The 19906-nt window shown below is 52.0% G+C and overlaps 1 protein-coding gene and 1 non-coding gene across 2 annotated transcripts in view; one reads left to right on the top strand and one right to left on the bottom strand.

Moving 5' to 3' along the window:
- Positions 1-19906, bottom strand: part of LOC107122010 (protein tweety homolog 3-like) — a gene marked incomplete at its 5' end in the record, with an annotated part of 32326 nt that overhangs the window by 7223 nt on the left and 5197 nt on the right. The window contains 4 exons of the mRNA XM_015425031.1: positions 8457-8532; positions 12275-12451; positions 17110-17246; positions 19294-19386. Coding sequence (XP_015280517.1) covers positions 8457-8532; positions 12275-12451; positions 17110-17246; positions 19294-19386 — 483 coding nt within the window. The remainder of the gene's footprint in view (positions 1-8456; positions 8533-12274; positions 12452-17109; positions 17247-19293; positions 19387-19906) is intronic.
- TRNAP-UGG lies at positions 14191-14264 on the top strand. Its single transcript has one exon. It is a non-coding gene; the product is annotated as a tRNA-Pro (tRNA).

Below are 19906 nucleotides of genomic sequence, written 5' to 3'. Positions count from 1 at the left end.
TAGTGGCGAATTCACCGCTTGGAGTTCAGGTGCGGGCAGCCCCCATGTAAAGAACACCATTTAAAGGCAACCCAATTGCTGTTTTTCAATCTTGGAGAAAGGGAGGAAGTGAAATTGCCGCTTGAAGTTCAGGGAAGGCGTACGGCCGCCCCTCTCCCCCCTCCCCCGCTGCCCCACAAAATTCAACCATGCCCCACCAACCCAACATTTCTGGCTACGGGGCTGGCTAATAGTCATTCCAGTTCCACCACTGCAGTTACAGACTTGTTTCCACAGTGAGAAGGATTTCCGTCTGCACAGCACAACTTTCTTGCCTCTGTCCTCTGACTGCAGCTCCCAAAGCCTCTGAAATGCTGCTGGGGTGGGGTGTCCCACGCCTCTCCCCCCTGTACAGGCTTTTTGGGGTCATTCTGGATTGCGGTGGGAGGGGAAAGACAAGACCATTCATGCTTCGAGGATGGAAATCTTTCCAACCATGGAAATGTTCCAAGCTACTGTCGTACAGGGGAGGAAGCTAGGATTTTCACACACCCCTGCAAACTACAACTTCCAGGAAAGCTTGCAGGGAAGCCTGGACAGTCAAAGATCAGACGGAAGTCTGCAGTGTTAAAAAATACAACAAATTATGGCATTCCAATAGAAAATATTGTTCATATTCAATCCAAGTACCCTCTACTCAAGGAAGGAAAAGAATACAGGCATACACATATCCAACAAAGAGTTCTTTCTCCGTAGATTGCTTCACAACTCTAAGGGTTAAGGTTTTATGACGATCTGAACACAATAGTAAACCGCAGCCTGAAAAAGCCGCCTAGACTGAACCAGTAAAAGGCTATGACTGTTGGGAGAGAATTCCCGATCAGTTGGGGGAGGGTGTATTAACAACTAAACTAAAAGTCAAGGGTGGAACTGGGTAGATTCCCTGCAGAACCGTCTGAGAGATCCACTTGGATTGACCTCGCTGTTATTCTGGATGTATTGTTTAGCTTCACAGCAGTGATCAATCCCACTTCATTTGCCAATACACTACTGAGCTGGTGTCAGATTTGGGCATCTGGCTAGTTCTTGCATTGTTAGTTCTGTACCCCTTATCTTTGCCCTCGCCTGCCATTGCATTCGGGGGGGGGGGAGTGAGTGGTTGTACTGAATTAGGGAGGCGCGCTTGGTAACTTTCCGAAGAAGCCTCAAGACATCCTTCCCACAAGAAATGTCCTTGAAGTTCAATCTGTGCTAGATAGTGGCTGTATATCTGTCATAGCCATTGTAGTATTGCTGACGTAGGTGTGAATGGAATTTGGGGGGACTGATCCTATATTCAGCTTTCCCACCTTTGCACCCCAGTCCTAACAAAGAGTCTGAACCCACAGCATCTCATATCTCTAATAAAACAAGAAATGTCCTTGAAGTTAAGTCTGTGCCTGGCTAGATAGTGGCTGTATATCTGTCATAGCCACTGTAGTATTGCTGACGTAGGTGTGAATGGAATTTGGGGGGATTGATCCTATATTTAGCTTTCCCACCTTTGCACCCCAGTCCTAACAAAGAGTCTGAACCCACAGCATCTCATATCTGTAATAAAACATCTGCTGCTAAAGCACATGTGGAGAGTGATTTGACTGGGAGCGTGACAGCTGGTATACGCGGAGAACGATCCAAGCCTCTCTACTAAAGACAGTCCTCTCTTCGGATCCTCGTTGTCTGGAGTACCTCTTTCTACTTCTGCTCAGGAAGTTCCGCCTAATGGGAATAGCATCTGCTTCACTAGAAAGACAGATGTTCCTCTGGGATGGAGCCAATTCCAGCAGACCAAAGAAAGGCTGTTGGCAAAACGCTGGCCTCGTCCTATTAAAACGTATTCTCGAGGCTTCCGCTGTTACTCCACTGGTACCGTGCGGAGCGACAGGCGAAACAGGTGATTAAAAACATGCAAGGTCGGTCGTCATGAAATATAAAGTTGTGCTTTTACAAGGCCACTGTGGCCTGCGTGTATATGGCAGAGGGTACATAGGCAAGTTTAAAGGAAGCTAGGCTGGCCTCCCAGCGAATTAAGTTGGTATTCACGTTCCAAACACCAAGAGCCTGGGTGTGCTTCTTGGATGCCTTCTTATCAGTGGAGGCCCAGATCACAAATGTTGCTTGACTGGCGTTTCTCCACCTGCGCCATGTCCGACAACTGGCCCTCTTCCTGTCTCTCCCTGACCTAGCCACAGTAATCCACGCAACGGTCACCTCCAGGCTAGACTACTGTAACTTGCTCTATGCGGGGGCTACCCTTGAGACTGACCCAGAGACTACAACTGGTCCAGAATGCAGTGGCTCGGGTTCTTACTGGAACCGCACTGACAGCACATATGCCCACTGGGCCTTGCCTCCAGCCGAGTGAGCAAGAGACATTGACAGCACATGTGCCCACTGGGCCTTGCCTCCAGCCTCCCCACTCCCCATATCCAGCTGGTATCTTTCTGCTCATAATGTAAACCCATTATTGTGAATCAGAGCAACTGCCTTTAAATGCCCCTTTTAGCTATAATCAAAATTGGAGTAAGAATTTAAATCTCCCCAGCACTGGAAATCAAAATGGTGCCCCTGGACTATAAGACTCTGTCCGATTTCATTCCCTCCCTCCCCCCCCCAAAATCCTGAAATATAAAATTCGTAATACAGAACATTAACGCAACACGACAATGCAAATGGACACCTGTGTTGACACCCACAGAAATAAAGTGACCCCGGCATCGAGTCCCGGTTACCCGGGAAAGGCGGGTGCAGGACGGCTGACGAGAGAGGAAGATGCAGCGGCATTCTGCGGAGTGCGGGCAACATGCAGTTAACAAAGCACACGGGAGTCTCGCCCATGCACTGGAGGGAGTGCACCAAGAGCAGGCTATCCTTTTGGCCGATCCAGCCCCGGTTCCTCAAGAGGGCACCCCCTCCACCCACAAGCAAACCATTCCCCCACCACCACCAAAGCAGAGCAGGACAACGACAAGGAGGCAGGGAGAACACAAACCGGGCAGTGACACGAGAGAGAGAGAGAGAGAGAGAGAGAGAGAGAGAGAGAGAGGGAGAGAGAGAGAGAGAGAGAGAGAGAGAGAGAGAGAGAGAGAGAGAGAGAGAGAGAGAGAGAGATGGGAGCCAGCACAGGGCGGCAGCACAAAAGCACCGGCGAGGAACGGGCGGCGTGGGACGTGGGTGGACACAAGACAGGTCTCGAGGGACAGGACGAGTGGACCTTGCGCTGCGGTTGGGGCTGGCAGACGGCTGCGTGTTTGTCTCGAGGGAGGGGAGAAGCCGCACGGGGAACCGACGGCTCTGGGAGGCAAGCGGCACGCGAGCCTCCTCGATGCATCCGAGTCGCTCGCTCACGTACACGGAACAAACACAAAGCTCCTTCCGGCCCAGGGCTGTCTCTGCCGACGAGTGGCCGCTCCCAGAGGCCCTAAGCTGTCCGGGGCCGTGTTCCTCGAAATCCATTTTTAATTAGCGGTGATGGACACGGCACTTGCGCGATGGTCCTTCCCCTTAGGATAGCACGGAAGCTGCTTCTTGGGAGAGTCCTCGCCCAGGATGAAGAAGGAAAGCGGTGTCTGACGACATCGGGGATTACTTGTTACTCTGAAGGGCCTGGCTACTAGAAACTGAAGCTACAGGTTGGGGGGGGGGTTGCCCTGCAAGTACTGGGGGGGGGGGGTGGGGATCCGGTGGAATAAAGAACTCTAAAAGCAGAACTGGAACAAGGAGATTGTACTTCCCCGTGCAACCTTGACCACAAATAATTTTTTTTTTAAAGGTGGGGAAATGAGGTATGCAACCACTGGGCTTCTCCGCCTGATTTTCATGGCAGTCCATCCACAAATAATGAAATAGGGTTTGGTCACGGTCCATTCGCACGTCTACCCTCCGTCTGCATTTTCACAATCGTGGAGTCCGTTATTTTCTTCCGCCCACGCCTTCAGTAATGAGGATTTTTCAAGAAGGGCTGCTGTCATCATTGGGGGTGTCAGCGTTGGTGTCACGACACACACCCCCTTTAAAAAAAAAAGGTCCTAAAATATAGATGGATCACTAGAGTGTTGTAGCAACAGGTTTAACAGGTTCTCTGAATTCCCACATTTAATTTAAATAGAAATCTCTCGTCCCGGCCCTTGGAGAGATATAAGGGGGAAAAGGCATATCTCCATGGGTAAAAGGGTGTGTGTGAGCAGGCTGTGGAAGGTCGGTAGTTCAGCAGTTCGAGACCCGAGTGTGCCACATGACGGAGTGAGCTCCCGTCTCTAGTTCCGGCACCTGCCAACCTAGCAGTTCGAAAGCAAGAAATTGCAAGTAGATAAATAGGTACCACTTCGGTGGGAAGGTAACAGTATTCCGTGCACCTCGGTGTTTAGTCATGCCGGCCACATGACCACAGAAACGTCTTCGGACAGCGCTGGCTCTTCGGCTTGGAAACGGGGATGAGCACTGCAACTCTAGAGTCGGATTCGACTGGTTTTACCTTTAGTGGGGCTGGGAGGCAAAGACGTTCAGACGTGGCTCGCTGCCTGACTCTGTGTCACAGCCCTGGTATTCCTTGGAGGTCTCCAATCCAAGTACTTGCCAGGGTCGGCTCTACTTAGCTTACGAGACACCTGAGGAGATCGTGGGAAGAGACTTACTTAAAAAAAATAAATAGCTGGGGATTCAGAGGCCCGTGCCACAACTATTGTTACAGCGATAGCATGTATTGATATTGATACAGCGATATATTTCTATCTTAAAGCCGTTTAGAAAAAGTTGAAGCCACTTGTGTCATGGGTGGTGGGGGAGAAGGAGAGGTCTGACTATGACCGTCCAATCAAAAAGTGAGCTGGTGGTGGAGTGGGCAGGGCAAGAAAAACCAACGGAAACACTGAGCACGAGGGAAAAGGCGAATCAAAACTGGCTGCCAGAAAGAGACCGGAGTCAAAGCGGTCTTGGTCTCAAAAGAGCCGGGGGGGGGGGGGACCTCGGGAGGAAATGCAAAAATAGGGAAGATGTGAAAACCAAAGGCACAAAAATGCACGCAGGAATTAGGATATGCTGATGCAGTTTGGGGTCAGAACCAGCAACAAAAACCTATGCGGAAAAGCCCACTGTTAGGTGGCTGTTCGAAAACGTGTTATTTTAGGTTTAAGGCCTGCTTTGAGGAGACTTCTCTTTACGGAGAGGCAACAATCTCAGCCACCATCACCAGCCCACAGCTGTTCTGCAGCACAGGCTGGGACAAAAAGCAGGAGGAACCGGCCAAGAATCCAAAGGAGGACAAAGAACGCTGGGCGACCTGCTCCTCAGCTAGACGAGTTCCTGCCTTTGAGGAAAAAAAACCCTGACAAGTCCGCTCCGTCCCACTGCAGATAATCTTGGTAGCATCTGAGTTCGAGGGTGCTCTTAAGTAAAGGAGAGGAGTCCCCGCTCGGTCACAAACCCACCGCTACGCTGTTCAGTCTTTTAGCTGCCGGGAGGACCACGGGAAGCGTTGCCAAGGAAACAATGCCGACGTTGCTCCATCGCTGGGAATGCCAGGGCAAGCCAGGATAGCTAGCGTCAGCCCCGGGCGGGAAGGGGGTGGGGGGGTGGAGGTCGGAGAGTGCGGGGGAGAAGGGACGTGAAAGCCTTTGGGCACTGGCCCGGGGAAGACGTTAAGTGCAGGGATGGCAGAGGTCGGTGAGGTCGGGAGGGGGGGTTCAGCCAGAAGGACCTTTTAGTTCAGTACCTGTTTTGACTTTGCGGGCGCTGTTACCAGTACGTCCGAGCACTGTCCGAGGGCTTAAACTGCCAGCTCGTGTGGCTGCTACTGTCCATGGCAGCCAAATACAACTGCGGTGAGGCCGGAGGAGAGAGAGAAAGAGAGAGAGAGGAGAGAGAGAGAGAGAGAAAAAAGAGAAGAGTGCAGCCTCAACGTGCATGAAAAAACACACAGTGCAAGCAAGTGACAACGCTGTGGGGCGTGGATGCCGATGACGGGAGAAGGCTCTACCACCCTAGAGGAACGGGACTCGGGAGCAGAGAGAAGGAAACGGGGGAGGGGGATGACCGGGTGGGGAACAAAAAGAAAGAGAGACACAGACAATGAAGCAGACGACTCCAGGTCAGATGGTGCCTTGGTTCCCACGGTATCAGCCGAGCCCCAAAGGGACAAGTCCGGTCTGCTTGGGCGCCTCCCAACTGATGAGCTCTTACCTCTCAACGGTGGCCTGAGCACAGGAAGGAACACAACTCGGAAAAGGGTGCAAACGTGAACTGCCCCCCCCCCCCGGGATGGGCTGCTTCCGGTTTCTATATGACTTGAGGAAAGTCCCTCGAAGCTAACAGGAAGAGGAGCGGCAAGAGATGGGCCTAAACCGTGCCGCTTCGGTGCACCGTAGTCAAGCATGAGCCAGACAGGACCATTGGGCTGCATGACTCGGAACGGGGACTTGATTCACATGAATCCTGCTAATCTCGCATCCGCATATCACCGACGGCTGCTTCCTACACGCGCCGTATCACAGATAGCTGCTTCCTACACTGCCCAAGCCTGAATGGCGGAAACGTCTCCAGAGCCATCTCTTCTACAAACTGTAGCTATATTTCCAGCCTGAGTAGGTTAATATCCTTTTCCTTAGTTTCATAGGGTGGTGTTATCCTCCATTTATTTAGATATATGCATCCTGATCCCCCCAGCCCCAAACAGGGACCAAAAGCGGCTTACAGTGCTTCTGTGGCAAAGTGGGGATTTGAACCCAGGTCTCTCAAATCCTAGTTAAGCACTCCGCCACACCAGGCCCGTAGCCAGGATTTTCTTTTTTTGGGGGGGATTTTAATCTTTAAGGGAGCACTTAAAGTGAATTAAACCACCTGGCTCCGAGCCTGTTTCTAGTCCCTTCCTTTTGTTCGTCCCCCAGCCTTGCAACCCCAGGCGAGCGTCAAAGGTGCCGGAGGAAAGGGGGGGGGGGTTCAAAGCAGCCCAGCGCTGAGGCTGCCCCTCAGAGTCAGAGCGAAGAGGGGAAAGAATGGCGTCATATTTTCTTGAGCTGAAAAAGGAGGAGGGGAGGTCAGCCGCTCCTAACCTGCGCTGCCACCACGGCAGTTGCTGCCACCACAGCAGTTGCTGCCACTGCCACCATTCCACGGGCTCCCCCTGCGCCGCCACCTCCTGCTCCACCGCCTCCTTTCTCACTCCCCCTGTTCTGGTAAAGGGACCAGAGCTCCATGCTGGGGAGGAAGATGAGGGCAGCCACCGCCAGCCCCACCACCTTTAGCGGCCGTTTTTGCTTCCACCGGAAGGCAGGCACTTCTACTCCTCTCCAGACTGAAAGGGGAGGGTGGGCACTCCCCCCGCGAGCGAGAGGAGGTGGAGGGAGCGTTGCACAGGAAGGGACAAACGGTGTCAGGGAAGCAAGACTCCAGCGTGAGTGGCGAGTGGGCATCGGCAGGGCGATCAGCAGTCAAGAGAAGGTGGGCGGGCGGCATGGAAGTTATCAATACAGAAAGAAATTACACCGACCAGATGGGAAGTCAGGGCTGGTCGAGGGGCCTTGGAAATAGGGGGCTCGGCCCCGAGGGGCCCCACCGTAGCTACGGACCTGCGCCACACTGGCTATAAAACCCCTCGATGGGTCTTTCTATAGCAGACAAAAGACACATTATGCAGCTAACATTCATGGACGGAGTACTCCTGTCATTCTCAAGGCTGCAACCCTATCCAATGATCGTAAGAGTACCTCTTTTTTATATATTGAAAATGCACATCCTGCCTTATTCGATGGTCAGGGCGGCCTTCAACAGTTTCCCAGCTGGGTACTTAAGACCTGAAGTCCTCAGCAACATTACCCCCTTCTCAGTCCGTTGAAGTCAACGGGCTTAGCAGGGTATTTAGAAAGGCCCCGTAAAGTACCACCTGCTCACCGCCAAGGAGGGGCCCCTATTACAAGGCAGTGTTAGCATAAGACTGCAACCAAAGAGACTGGCAGTAAATGAAACAAAACCTGAGCCTGAAGCGGTTTGTGGGCCTGGCAAAACCTTCCACGAAAGACATTTTCTACTAGACAGAATTGGGGGGAGGGGGAGAAACACCCCAAGAAATTTAAAAGTACAAATATCAAAACACAAGAAGGACCTCTCCCCTGAAAGAATGCAACCGCAAGGCTGATTTTGGAGAAGGATTCGGTGTTTGTGCCCAAACAGAGCACGCTCTGCGAACTCAAGAGGCAGACCTTGCAAACCTGCATAGGGGCGAATGGTGCGCACATCATTTTCAGAAAACTGCTAATGGATGGAAAGTGGAACTTGTGCAGAGCTATGAAGTCATATGCATTTACTTTCATTCTGGAAAAGGTACCCTGGACACGTGACCAGAAAATGCATGTGGAGTAGATCCTGCTTTTGGCTGGCTAGGAGCTAACTTAGACGTTTCTGCAAATATCTGCCTGACCCCTCTGAAACAGTGAACACAGACTTACAGAGGGAGGTGGGGACTCTCGGCCAATCAGTGGGGTGTTCTCACAGCGAGGATTCTGGAAATTTGCATTTTGGCTCCTGGGGTGGAGAGAGAGAGAGAGGAAAAAAACAAGTGTGAAACGACACTTTTGTTGTAAAGACAGCAACGATTTTGGAAGAATCACAGAATTGTTAACGTGCATTCACTGGCAAAATGGTAACGGTCTCAGAATCTTACCGATAAGGATGCCCGGCACAAGGAATTCTGTACTGCCCCTCCCACAGGATGGGTGTTAGATAAGCGTCGAAAGATGAGTAATCACATAAAATTAGCCTGCCCCCAAATGACACTGAGATGGTCCTGCGCGGTCCCAAGAATGCAACTCACTTTCCTTTTTTTGCTTGGTAGAATCCACGGTGTTTAAACACAAAAATGAAGGCACTGGGAGAGGTCAGTCGGCGATTTGGGGCAATGCACCGCCAACAGTGCTCAGTTTCTCATGTGATCCAACCGCGGCTCTGCTCAGCAGGTGCTTTGAATCAGTTACGGGCCACACAGGGACCGAGAGACCCAGAAGCGGAAGCCAGCCAAGAGGTTCCGGCAGGCTTTGGAGGCAGCGGTCAACCTGTGACGGATGGCCCTGCTTTCAGATCCGATTCGTGGCTCAAAGACCTGCTCTGCTTGTGGATGCGCAAGCAGTGTCCTTTGCATAGACTGCCAGGCCATGTTTTGGTTGGCGCATCAGCTGCTTTCCCTTCTGGAAAGAGACGGACTCGGCACAGTTACCCATGCTTGGCCAGACCTCTGGGCATGTCCCGGCCGTGCGTCCTATGTGGGGAGGCCTCTGAGAAGAGTTTGGTGTGCAACTGGAGAACCCGGGGACTGCGGCGTCTTAAAGAATCGTTCCCGCCCGACCCTGCCCATCGCCCAAAATCTCAATCCCCAAGTTCTTCTTCAGGTGACCCCCACCCTTTTTTGGGGTTTGTGTGTTGTATTTTTCATGTGTGTGTCTGCCCCTGGAAGTCACGGCGACCTCTGGTGACTGACCTCTATTTGGGAGCCTGGAGGATATTCAGAGATGTGGCTGAACGAAGCTTGCCCCGTCCTCCCAACTCTGGTATTCCTTGGAGGTCTCCCACCTGAGTGCTTGCCAAGAGTCGACCCTGCTTAGCTTCCAAGATCTGACGAGATCGGGCTCGCCTGGGCAATCCAGGTCAGGGGGACAGGAGTCCCCCCACCAATGCTCCCTCTGTGGAGTCTTGTGAGCAAAAATTCTACTTTGTGAGCTACCGGCATTAAAGTTGTGAGCTGGCGATTTGGCTACTGCGAAAATCAGTTTGCTCTGGAGCCATCCTCCCTGAGCTAAGACAAGAATGTGTGAGCCGGAGGCTAAAAAACTGTGAGCTAGCTCACGTTAACTCGGCTTAGAGGGAACAGTGCCCCCCACCTTTCAGCGTGGAAGGCGACCCGGAGTCCTTGCCTGCTATCGAAATTAATAAAGCCACTTGAGAAACGCAGAAGAACCAAACGATTGGCCCATTCAAGCAGGAAAGCCCCCCCCCCCAAATCAGATGGAACCTGAAGATACAAACAGGCACATGATACCAACGGCTTGTTAGCAGAGAGGGTCTAAGAGGTGCCGGTGGTGAAAAGCGCTCTCAAGTAGGGTTCTCAAGGCAAGGGACGCACAGAGGTGGTTTGCCACTGCTTGCCTCTGCGAAGTGACCCTGGACTTTTCTCAGTGGTCTCCCATCCAAGGACTAACCAAGACCGACCCTGCTTAGCTTCCGAGATCTGGCGAGATTGGTCTAGCCTGGGCTCGCCAGGTCCGGGCAGAACCCACGACCACCTCTCACCCTGAGGGATCTTTCCCCATTCGGCCACGCACATAACCAGTTTACGCTCTTTCAATACTTTCAGGATGCATTCAAACAAGCCAGGTAATCCCACCCACCCTCCAAAAAGCCAACGAGCCGGCTGTGTCGCATCTGCTAAGACACATATTGTGCGGAAACCAACTACCGGGAGCCATTCGGAGGGCATACGGAGAAGCAAACGGGAACACATGAAGCTGCCTTTGCTATCTGCCTTGAGTTGGATCACTGGTCCACATCGCCCTGATATGGCTGGCAACAGGGGGGGTTTCGTAGAAAAAGCCCAGCAGGAACTCATTAGCATAACAGGCCCCACCCAACAGCAGAAACTCATTAGCCTATTAGGCCACACCCATGACGGCACCACTCATTAGCATATTAGGCCGCACCCCCATGTTACCAGAAGTGGGGTCATCCAGCCACACCCACCTTTCCCTTCTTATTCTGTTTACCTTGTCTGTTGTCAAAACCCAGGGCCTTTTTTTGTAGCAGGAACTCCTTTGCATGTTAGGCCACACACCCCTAATGTAGCCAATCCTAATGAGTTCCTGCTGTTGGGTGTGGCCTATTATGCTAATGAGTTCCTGCTGGGCGTGGCCAACTCGGGAGCCAGCCGGAACTCCGTTCCTGTGCCTTCCTGCCCAGAAATAGCTCATGTTTCTTCCTGCGCGCGGGGAGTGTTTTGGGGGGGGGGGGGGGGGCGGGCTGAGAACAGCCGAAAGTCCCTTCAAGTCACAGCTGATGGAGGGCTTACAAGAGAAGAGAAGAGCAGAGGTGGTTTGCCCTTGCCCAGCAGAAACCCTCGTCTTCCTCGGCGGTCCCCCATCCAAGCACTAATCAGGACCGACCCCGCTTAGCTTCCGAGGTTTGCTGAGATCGGGCTACCCTGGGTTACCCAGAGCGGGGCAGCCAAAAAGGACGTAAAACATCGTAACCGATTTAGAGTCCGGGGGCACCTTTAAGACCAACAAAGGTTTATTCAAGGTATGCGCTTTCGTGCGCACGCACACTTTATCGAATAAAGTTGTCAATAAAGTGTGTGTGCACACGGAAGCTTATACCTTGAATAAACCTTTGTTGGTCTTAAAGGTGCCGCCGGACTCTAAATTTGTTGTACTGCTTCAGACCAAACAAGGCTGGCCAATTGGATCTATAAAACATCACGCGAGCTTTTGAGCTGGGCCACACTCTTTGTGAGCCAGTTTGGTGTCGTGGTTGAGTGCACGGACTCTAATCTGGGAGAACTGGGTTTGATTCCCCCACTCCTCCACTCGCAAGCCATAGTTCTGTCAGAGCTGTTCTTGAAAAAGAGCAGTTTCTCTCAGAGCTCTCTCAGCCCCACCTACCTCACAGCCCCACCTACCTGTTGTGGGGAGGGGAAGGGAAAGGAGTTCGTAAGCCACTCTGAGACTCTGAGTGAAGGGCGGGGTATAAATCCAATCTCTTCTCTTCTTTGGCAGGCTAGATGTCAACAAAATCATTTTTAAAATGAAGGAGAGGGGTGGAAGCAGATTTCCCGGCTCAAGATCTTAAGACCCTGCTTCGTCAGCCTTTGGTGCAGTGTTCCCTCTAAGCTGAGTCAGTGCGAGCTAGCTTTCAGTTTTTTAGCCTCTGGCTCACACATTTTTGACTTAGCACAGAAAGGATGGCTCCAGAGTAAACTCATTTATGCAGCAGCCGAATCGCTTGCTCACAACTTGAATGGCCATTAGCTCACAAAGCAGAAGTTTTGCTCACAGGACTCCCACAATTTAGAGGGAACATTGGTGTCAACTGCTTGAGATGGAAAGACTACAGCACTTGCATTCTGGGAAGGAGGAAGGCGCAAAGGAGGGAAGGAAAAATGAACCTAGCTCGACCCCCGGCCTTCGACTCCTCTCTGCTTTTCCTGCCCTGCTCCCAGGGGCCCTTTCGGTCGGAGAGGCCCGCAACGCGTGCGCCCTGCCCCCGAGCGCCGCCTACTCACATGTACTCCGTGACGGGCGCGTTGCTGACCGTGTGCGCCGCGGCCGGGATGCTGGTCTCGCTGCCGTAGCTGCTCCCGCAGCTGTACAGGCTGGGCATGTGCACCCGGTACAGGTTGTCGTGGGTTTGCCGGTTTCCTTGAGCCGTCGACTCCTCCTCTCCGTCGTCCTCCGAAGCCCTGCGAGGGAAGAGGGGGGTGCTCGTGAATGGAAAGTTTATCTCGGGGCGCTTCGAGGGCTCCTCCGAAGACGGGCCAGCCGGGCGTGTGGGCTTCCCTCTCTGCTCGGCCTCCTCCGCAAACGTACGGCTCGGGCCGTACTGACTGCAAAGTCACCCCTGAACGGCCATAAATCTATGCAGAAGGTACCATAAAATCCGATGATCAAAGGAAGTGAAAGCAGCACAGAGTGTGGAGGCTACCATAAAATCTGATAAAAGAAAGCGAAAGCGGCACAGCGTGTGGAGACTACCATAAAATCCACTGATCAAAGGAAGTGAAAGTGGCATGGAGTGTGGAGCAATCTATGCAGAAGGCACCATAAAATCCACTGATCAAAGGAAGTGAAAGTGGCATGGAGTGTGGAGGCTACCATAAAATCCGATTATCAAAGGAAGTGAAAGTGACATGGAGTGTGGTGGCTACAATAAAATCCGGTCAAAGGAAGCAAAAGCGGCACAGAGTGTGGAGGCTACCATAAAATCTGACGGTCAAATGAAGTGAAAGCAGCACAGCGTGTGGAGGCTACTATAAAATCTGACGATCAAAGGAGGTGAAAGCAGCACAGCGTGTGGAGGCTACCATAAAATCCACTGCTCAAAGAAAGGAAAAGCGGCACGGACTGTGGAGGCTACCATAAAACCCGATGATCAAAGGCAGCGAAAGCGGCGTGCAATGCAGAGGGGGATTTCTGTTCCGATGTGGGTCTCGTAAACAACGGAGGGAAAAGCCAATGCAGGATCAGCCAAGGAGTAGCAAGGGCTGCTACGACCGCAGAGAAGTAGTAGAGACTGTGCTCCCACAGTGAATCACGACCACCGAGGCAGGCCCGTAGCCAGGAGTTGTGCAGGTTTAAATTTCTTAGGGGGCGCCGGCTGATGAAATTAAAGGAATACCCGGCTCCTTCCCCGCATCCACCACTGCTCGGGGGCCCTGGGCCGGATGAGAAGTCAGGGGGCCTTGCCAGTAAGTCCGGGGTCCTAGCCCCGAGACGCCCTGCTGTAGCTACGGGCCTGCACCGCGGGAGTCTGACTGGATTCAGGCCACTAATGCGGGTAGGTCTACAGAGGGCAGCCCCAGGCGACAGTTAAGTACCATTTCCCTTTAATGTCCAGAAGTCAGATGGCAGAGAAACGTGACTGCTGTGCAAAACTGAATTATTCAAGAGGGCTTTTCTACGCAGGCAGCAAAATTGCACGGCACGCCACACGATTCACAGAGCTCCCCGGATAAATTGTTAGGGACTGTGGTCTAGACTACGGTGTTTAGCTTGCTGATACTAGGACCCTACCATGTAATTTCTGCATCACTGCCCGTGTCATGCGAATACTTACGCTCCGCTTCTGTTTTTAGATTTCTGACTTGTCCTGCAACCCCAATCCTATTGGATCGTTTACTGAACCGCCCTACCCTGTCGATTATTTTGACTCATTCTGTGTAATCTGCCTGGAGCCTAAGTGAGAAAGGCAGATTATAAATAATGTCAATAAAATAAATAAATAAATAAATAAATAAAAAAAACCAGGAGGAGAATTTTCCCCCCCCCCCCCCCCCGGATACCAGAGACTCAATGGGCAGCCCTGAACCCCACCTTGTAAAATGCTCCGGATCGAAACGTAACCCCAAACCTGCACAACTCAGGAATACATGTTCAAACAACACCAAACTGGTGCAGAGGCCAAGAGCAGACACAAGGGGGAGGGGCTGTGGCTCAGTGGTAGAGCATCTGTGCTTGGAACGCAGGAGGTCCCAGGTTCAATCCCCGGCACCTCCAGTTAAAAGGACCAGGCAGCGGGTGATGTTAAAGACCGCTGCCTGAGACCCCGGAGAGCTGTGAAGAGGGGCTGTGGCTCAGTGGCAGAACATCTGCTTGGCATGCAGAAGGTCCCAGGTTCAATCCCCGGCACCTCCAGTTAAAAGGACCAGGCAGCAGGTGATGGGAAAGACCTCCGCCTGAGACACCGGAGAGCTGTGAAGAGGGGCTGTGGCTCAGTGGTAGAGCATCTGTGCTTGGAACGCAGAAGGTCCGAGGTTCAGTCCCCGGCATCTCCAGTTAATAAGACCAGGCACTAGGGGACGTGAAAGATCTCCTCCTGAGACCCCAGAGAACTGCTAACAGGCAGAAGTGATCTTGATAGGGCCTGTGGGTCAGCGGAAGAGCCTCTGCTTGGCATGCAGAAGGTCCCAGGTTCAGTCCCCAACATCGCCAGTTAAAAGGACCAGGCAGTTGGTGATGGGAAAGACCTCTGTGCTCGAGACTCTGGCTCAGTGGAAGAGCCTCTGCTTGGCACGCAGAAGGTCCCAGGTTCAATCCCTGGCATCTCCAGGTAAAAGGACCAGGTGGTAGGTGATGGGAGAGACCTCTGTGCCTGAGACCCTGGCTCAGTGGAAGAGCCTCTGCTTGGCATGCAGAAGGTCCCAGGTTCAATCCCTGACATCTCCAGTTAAAGGGACCAGGCAGGAGGTGATGTGAAAGACCTCAGCCTGAGACCCTGGAGAGCTCTAAAGAGGGGCCGTGGCTCAGTGGCAGAGCCTCTGCTTGGCACGCAGAAGGTCCCAGGTTCAATCCCTGGCATCTCCAGGTAAAAGGACCAGGTGGTAGGTGATGGGAATGACCTCTGTGCCTGAGACCCTGGCTGAGTGGAAGGACCTCTGCTTTGCATGCAGAAGGTCCCAGGTTCAGTCCCAGGCATCTCCGGTTAAAAAGGACCAGGCAGTTGGTGATGGGAGAGACCTCTGTGCCTGAGACCCTGGAGAGCCGGCACCAGTCTGAGTAGCCAAGAGTGATCTTGGTGGACGAAGGTTCTGATTTGGTGTAAGGCGGCTTCGTATGTGTTCATATGCCAGGGAAGAATATGGCCAAAGTCTCCCACGCCTCCTCCCACTTGCCATGAAGCATTAATGTGTATAAGTGCTATAACTGGTATACGTATCAACTCTTCTGCTGAACTCAGTGGGACTGAAAAACATATTCCACCCCACCCCACCCCACCCCCGCCTACACATAGGGCCACTTAAGATCCCACGCCGTTCACAGAACCTGCCACAAGAGGGCACCGAACTTTTCCAGCAGGAAGGACAGGTCAGCAACTGAGCATGAGCTGGTAGCCTTGTGGCTGCACAAGGCATCTTTCCAAATGTATCTTCTTCCTGTCTGTTCCAAGACCTCTCTCTGAGAGTGCCCTGCAGCTGGCAAAACAGGGTGGCTGGCAAGGGGGATCTCCACCAACTGTACGGGCATTGTGTTGGCAGGGCGTCCCAGATGGTCATGGTTGCGTGGAACTAGCTGACCAAGGCAGGGTTTGGGGCGTGCCCAGGATCTTAAGTGACTACCCGCCTCAGAAAGGAAATCTGCTGAACATCAGGTACAGTGAGTGATCTTTCGCCTTCCTCTGTGGCCTCTGTCTCTGGAGATAGAGATGGAGACGCAAAGCAGGGGGAAACGCAAAAACTCGGAGAAGAACTTTCCCCTGGTTCTTGCCTTCAAAGCTTTTCACTCATATCAAAGGAGAAAATATTTCTTTTTTGTTTTAAGACCACAATAAAAGTTTCATTTTTCCCCACTGGAAACACTGAAAATCAATTCCCCTCCCTCAGGAACTGCCCCCATTTTCCCAGCAGGAAAACAACCGGGATGTTTTGTGGAGTTCTTAAAAAATATTTTCTCTTCTGAAAGGATTGAAATGCTTGGAGGGAGTCTGACTCACTCAAAATAACATAGCATGACCCTTTTTAAAAAAAAACGCCAGATAATTCATAGCATTCCTGAATGTACTGGGGACATAAGAGCATCAGAAGAGCCCTGCTGCCTTAGATCAATGGTCCATCTAGTCCAGCATCTTGTCTCACACAGGGGCCAGCCAGTTCCTCTGGAGGGCCCAACAGCAGGGCAGAGAGGCCGAGGCCTTCCCCTAAGAATGTAAGAAGAGCCCTACTGGATCAGACCAGTGAGGGTCCATCCAGTCCAGCATCCTGTCTCACACACTGGCCAACAACAGGGCAGAGAGGCCGAGACCTTCCCCTGATAAGAACATCAGAAGAGCCCTGCTGGATCAGACCAGGGGTTCATCTAGTCCAGCATCCCGTCTCACACAGTGGCCAACCAGTTCCTCTGGAGAATTCCCGCGCGAGTGCTTGAAGTTCATTGGCTTAGCTAGTTGAAGCATCAGAGTATATGTAGCGAGTCCCTTGCACTAATCGTTATTCCTAACAATGTACCTGTAGCACTTGGCAACAGACCAGTATTCCAATAAAACATAACTTTTCCTGAAGAGTGTGTTTACCTTGCTTGCTGTTGATCCTGACACAATGTGGTGGTGGAGAGCGCCACCAAGCCGCAGCCAACTTACAGTGGCCCCATAAGGTTTTTTCGAGACAAGAGATGTTCAGAGGTGGGTTTGCCATTGCCCGCCTCTGCGTCACGACCCTGGTATTCCGTGGTGGTCTCCCACCCAAATACTGACCAAGGCCGACCCTGCTTAGCTTCCGAGATCTGACGAAATCGGACTGGCCTGATACCCCCCCCCCCCTCCATAGCATTGACATTTCCAGACATTTCAGGTCTTTGGTGGTGCACGCCGCGGGCCCAAAGTGCAGGATCTCTGCCTTCCGGTACCTACCTTTTCTGCTGCCACGTGTGGGGGACGCTGCAGACGATGGAGCTGAACATCAGGGCCGTGACAAAGGAAAAGAGCACCAGGTAGATCAGGCCTTCCACGCCATCGTAGCAGAAGCCCGTCAGCGCCTGGACGTAATCCTAAGGGGAGAGAGGTCACAGTGGTGGGTTCGAACCTCGGGTCTCCCAGATCCTAGGCCAGCGCTTTTAACCGCTACGCCACGCTGGCTCTTGGGAATGAAATGCCAGTCGCTACCAAGCAAACCCCGAGGCCAGAAAAGGCAGGACGGAGCACTCGCAAAAGTGGACATTCGGCCTTCACTCTGACGTCAAAGGGACAGAGGGCCTCAGTTCATAAGATGCCACAGGGCACGCGGGGCATTTAAACACCTTCACGCTTTGTACAAGCTATTCTCGGTTCCTTTGCCCTACTAGGCAAACAAGCCTGAACAGAACCCACCCACCGCCAGTTTCCCCAAAAGTCAGAGCCGCAATTGCCAGCAAAGCCTCCTTGCGCTGGACACTGGATATTGCAACCCTCTCACCATCACGCTGGTTTATTGGTTTTACTTATTTAGTTGCTGTAGGTTTTCCGGGCTGTGTGGCCGTGGTCTTGGCATTGTAGGACCTGATGTTTCGCCAGGAATGGTGACTGGCATCCTCAGAGGTATAAACACAGAAAGATGGAGCACTCTCTGTGTCAAGGTGAGAAGAAAATGGAAGGCAGATAATTTATATCTACTCCAGAAGGTGGGTAGGGCTGAGTCATTGTCCTGTAAAGGTAAAGGTTCCCTTGCTCGAAAGCCAGTAGAATTCGACTTTAGGGTTGCGGTGCTCATCTCTGTTTCCAAGCCGAAGAGCCAGCGCTGTCCGAAGACGTTTCCGTGGTCATGTGGCCGGCATGATTAAATTTTGTGTTTTAAAAAAAAATGTGGCCGGCATGACTAAACACCAAGGCGCACAGAACGCTGTTCCCTTCCCACCGAAGTGGTACCTATTTATCTACTTTCAATTTCTTGCTTTCGAACTGCTAGGTTGGCAGGAGCTGGAACTAGAGACGGGAGCTCACTCCATCATGCGGCACACTCAGGTCTCGAACCGCTGAACTACTGACCTTCCACAGCCTGCAGTTCAGCGTCTTAACCACTTGAGCCACCGCAACTCATTGTCTTGTAGGAGTTCACAAAACACAAAAAAACACAAAAGGCTCTACATCAGACAATAGCACTACAGATAAGATTAGAATTTCAACAGCCTCCTCAGGAAGCAGGAAACCTCCTCAGGAAACAAAAGAACCTCCTCAGGAAAGCTCCTCCATTCGCATGTCCACAGCCGGGGGAACTCCGACAAGACAATGACTCAGCCCTACCCCACCTTCCGGAGTAGATATAAATTACCTGCCTACCATTTTCTTCTCACCCTGACACAGAGAGTACTCCATCTTTCTGTGTTATACCTCCCAGGATGCCAGTCACAGCTGCTGGAAAAACGTCAGGTCCTACAGTGCCAAGACCACGGCCAGACAACCCGGAAAACCTACAGCAACGAATGAACTCCGGCCGCGAAAGCCTTCGACAACATATTGGTTTACTTGTTTACTACATTACATCTACTAATCACGCGATCCCCACAATTGTGGGGCTCTCGGCAAGGTACAAAGTTTAAAACAATAAAAACATTAAACCACATCCAACGTATCCTACAGTAATTAAAAGGGAGCGGGGGGGGGATTTTGCAATTCCTTCCCATATCTGGTCTGCGATTGCTTCGTAGGCACGAGGGGAGGGGGAGTGAACGCCACGAGGTATGAGGGATCCAGGTAGGGTGTCCGCCATGATGTAAACCATCCCTGTCCTCAACCGAAACCCTGGCAGAACATCTCTGACTTACAGGCCCGGCGGAATTGCGTAAGGTCCCGCAGGGCCCTGATGTCCCACCAGCTCGGGGCCAGGACCAAAAAGTCCCTGGTTCTAGTCGAGGGCAGCCTCGGATAGCTCTAGGGCTGGGGACCGCCAGCAAGCTGTCCTGTGAAGAGCGTAATCCTCTCCCGGGGGGTGACACGGCCGCCAGTGCTCCGGCGCATCCGTATCAGACAAAGGGAGCTTTGCCTCTTGAAAGCTCACATCCTGAAAATGTCACTGGTCTCTGGGCTCGAACCCAGCGGTTCCGACGTGTCTGCGGCACTCACCAGATGCAGGCTCCGGCAGTCCACCAGGGCGGTCAAGTGCTGCAGGTTGATTTCTGTGGAGTTCAGGACTTCCTGGACCCGGCTGAGGAACTCCTATAAGGCAAAGATGGGAAGGCGGGGGATGAGAACAGAGCCGCGGCTGCCCGGGTTGCAAAGGCCAGCGACAAATAATGAGTAACAAATAAGCTGTAGATAATGCAAAAAGCGCTTGCAATCTTACAAAACTACGGAAATTCACAGATTCAAAGCACCTAATGCAATCTTTTATGTAATTCCAGATGGACGAAATTCTCTGGAGTTAAAACTTCCGTTTCGTAAGAAGAACGTCTTCCAAACATCAAAATCTCAGCCGTTGTCTCTTCTCATTGCATGGTTAAATCCATTACAATTCATCAATTTCCTGAAGGGTAGAACATATTCTTACAGGACAAAGTCTTTCCAAATAATGGGCGAACAAATAACGATCGTTATTTGGAAAGACTTTGTCTTGTAAGAATATGTTCTACCCTTCAGGAAATTGAAGAAGAAGAAGAAGAAGAAGAAGAAGAAGAAGAAGAAGAAGAAGAAGAAGAAGAAGAAGAAGAAGAAGAAGAAGAAGAAGAAGAAGAAGAAG

The sequence above is a fragment of the Gekko japonicus genome, unplaced genomic scaffold, assembly GCF_001447785.1.
Source record: "Gekko japonicus isolate JY-2015 unplaced genomic scaffold, Gekko_japonicus_V1.1 scaffold2449, whole genome shotgun sequence".
Classification (NCBI taxonomy): Eukaryota; Metazoa; Chordata; class Lepidosauria; order Squamata; family Gekkonidae; genus Gekko; species Gekko japonicus.
This window is presented reverse-complemented; position numbering and strand designations above follow the sequence as displayed.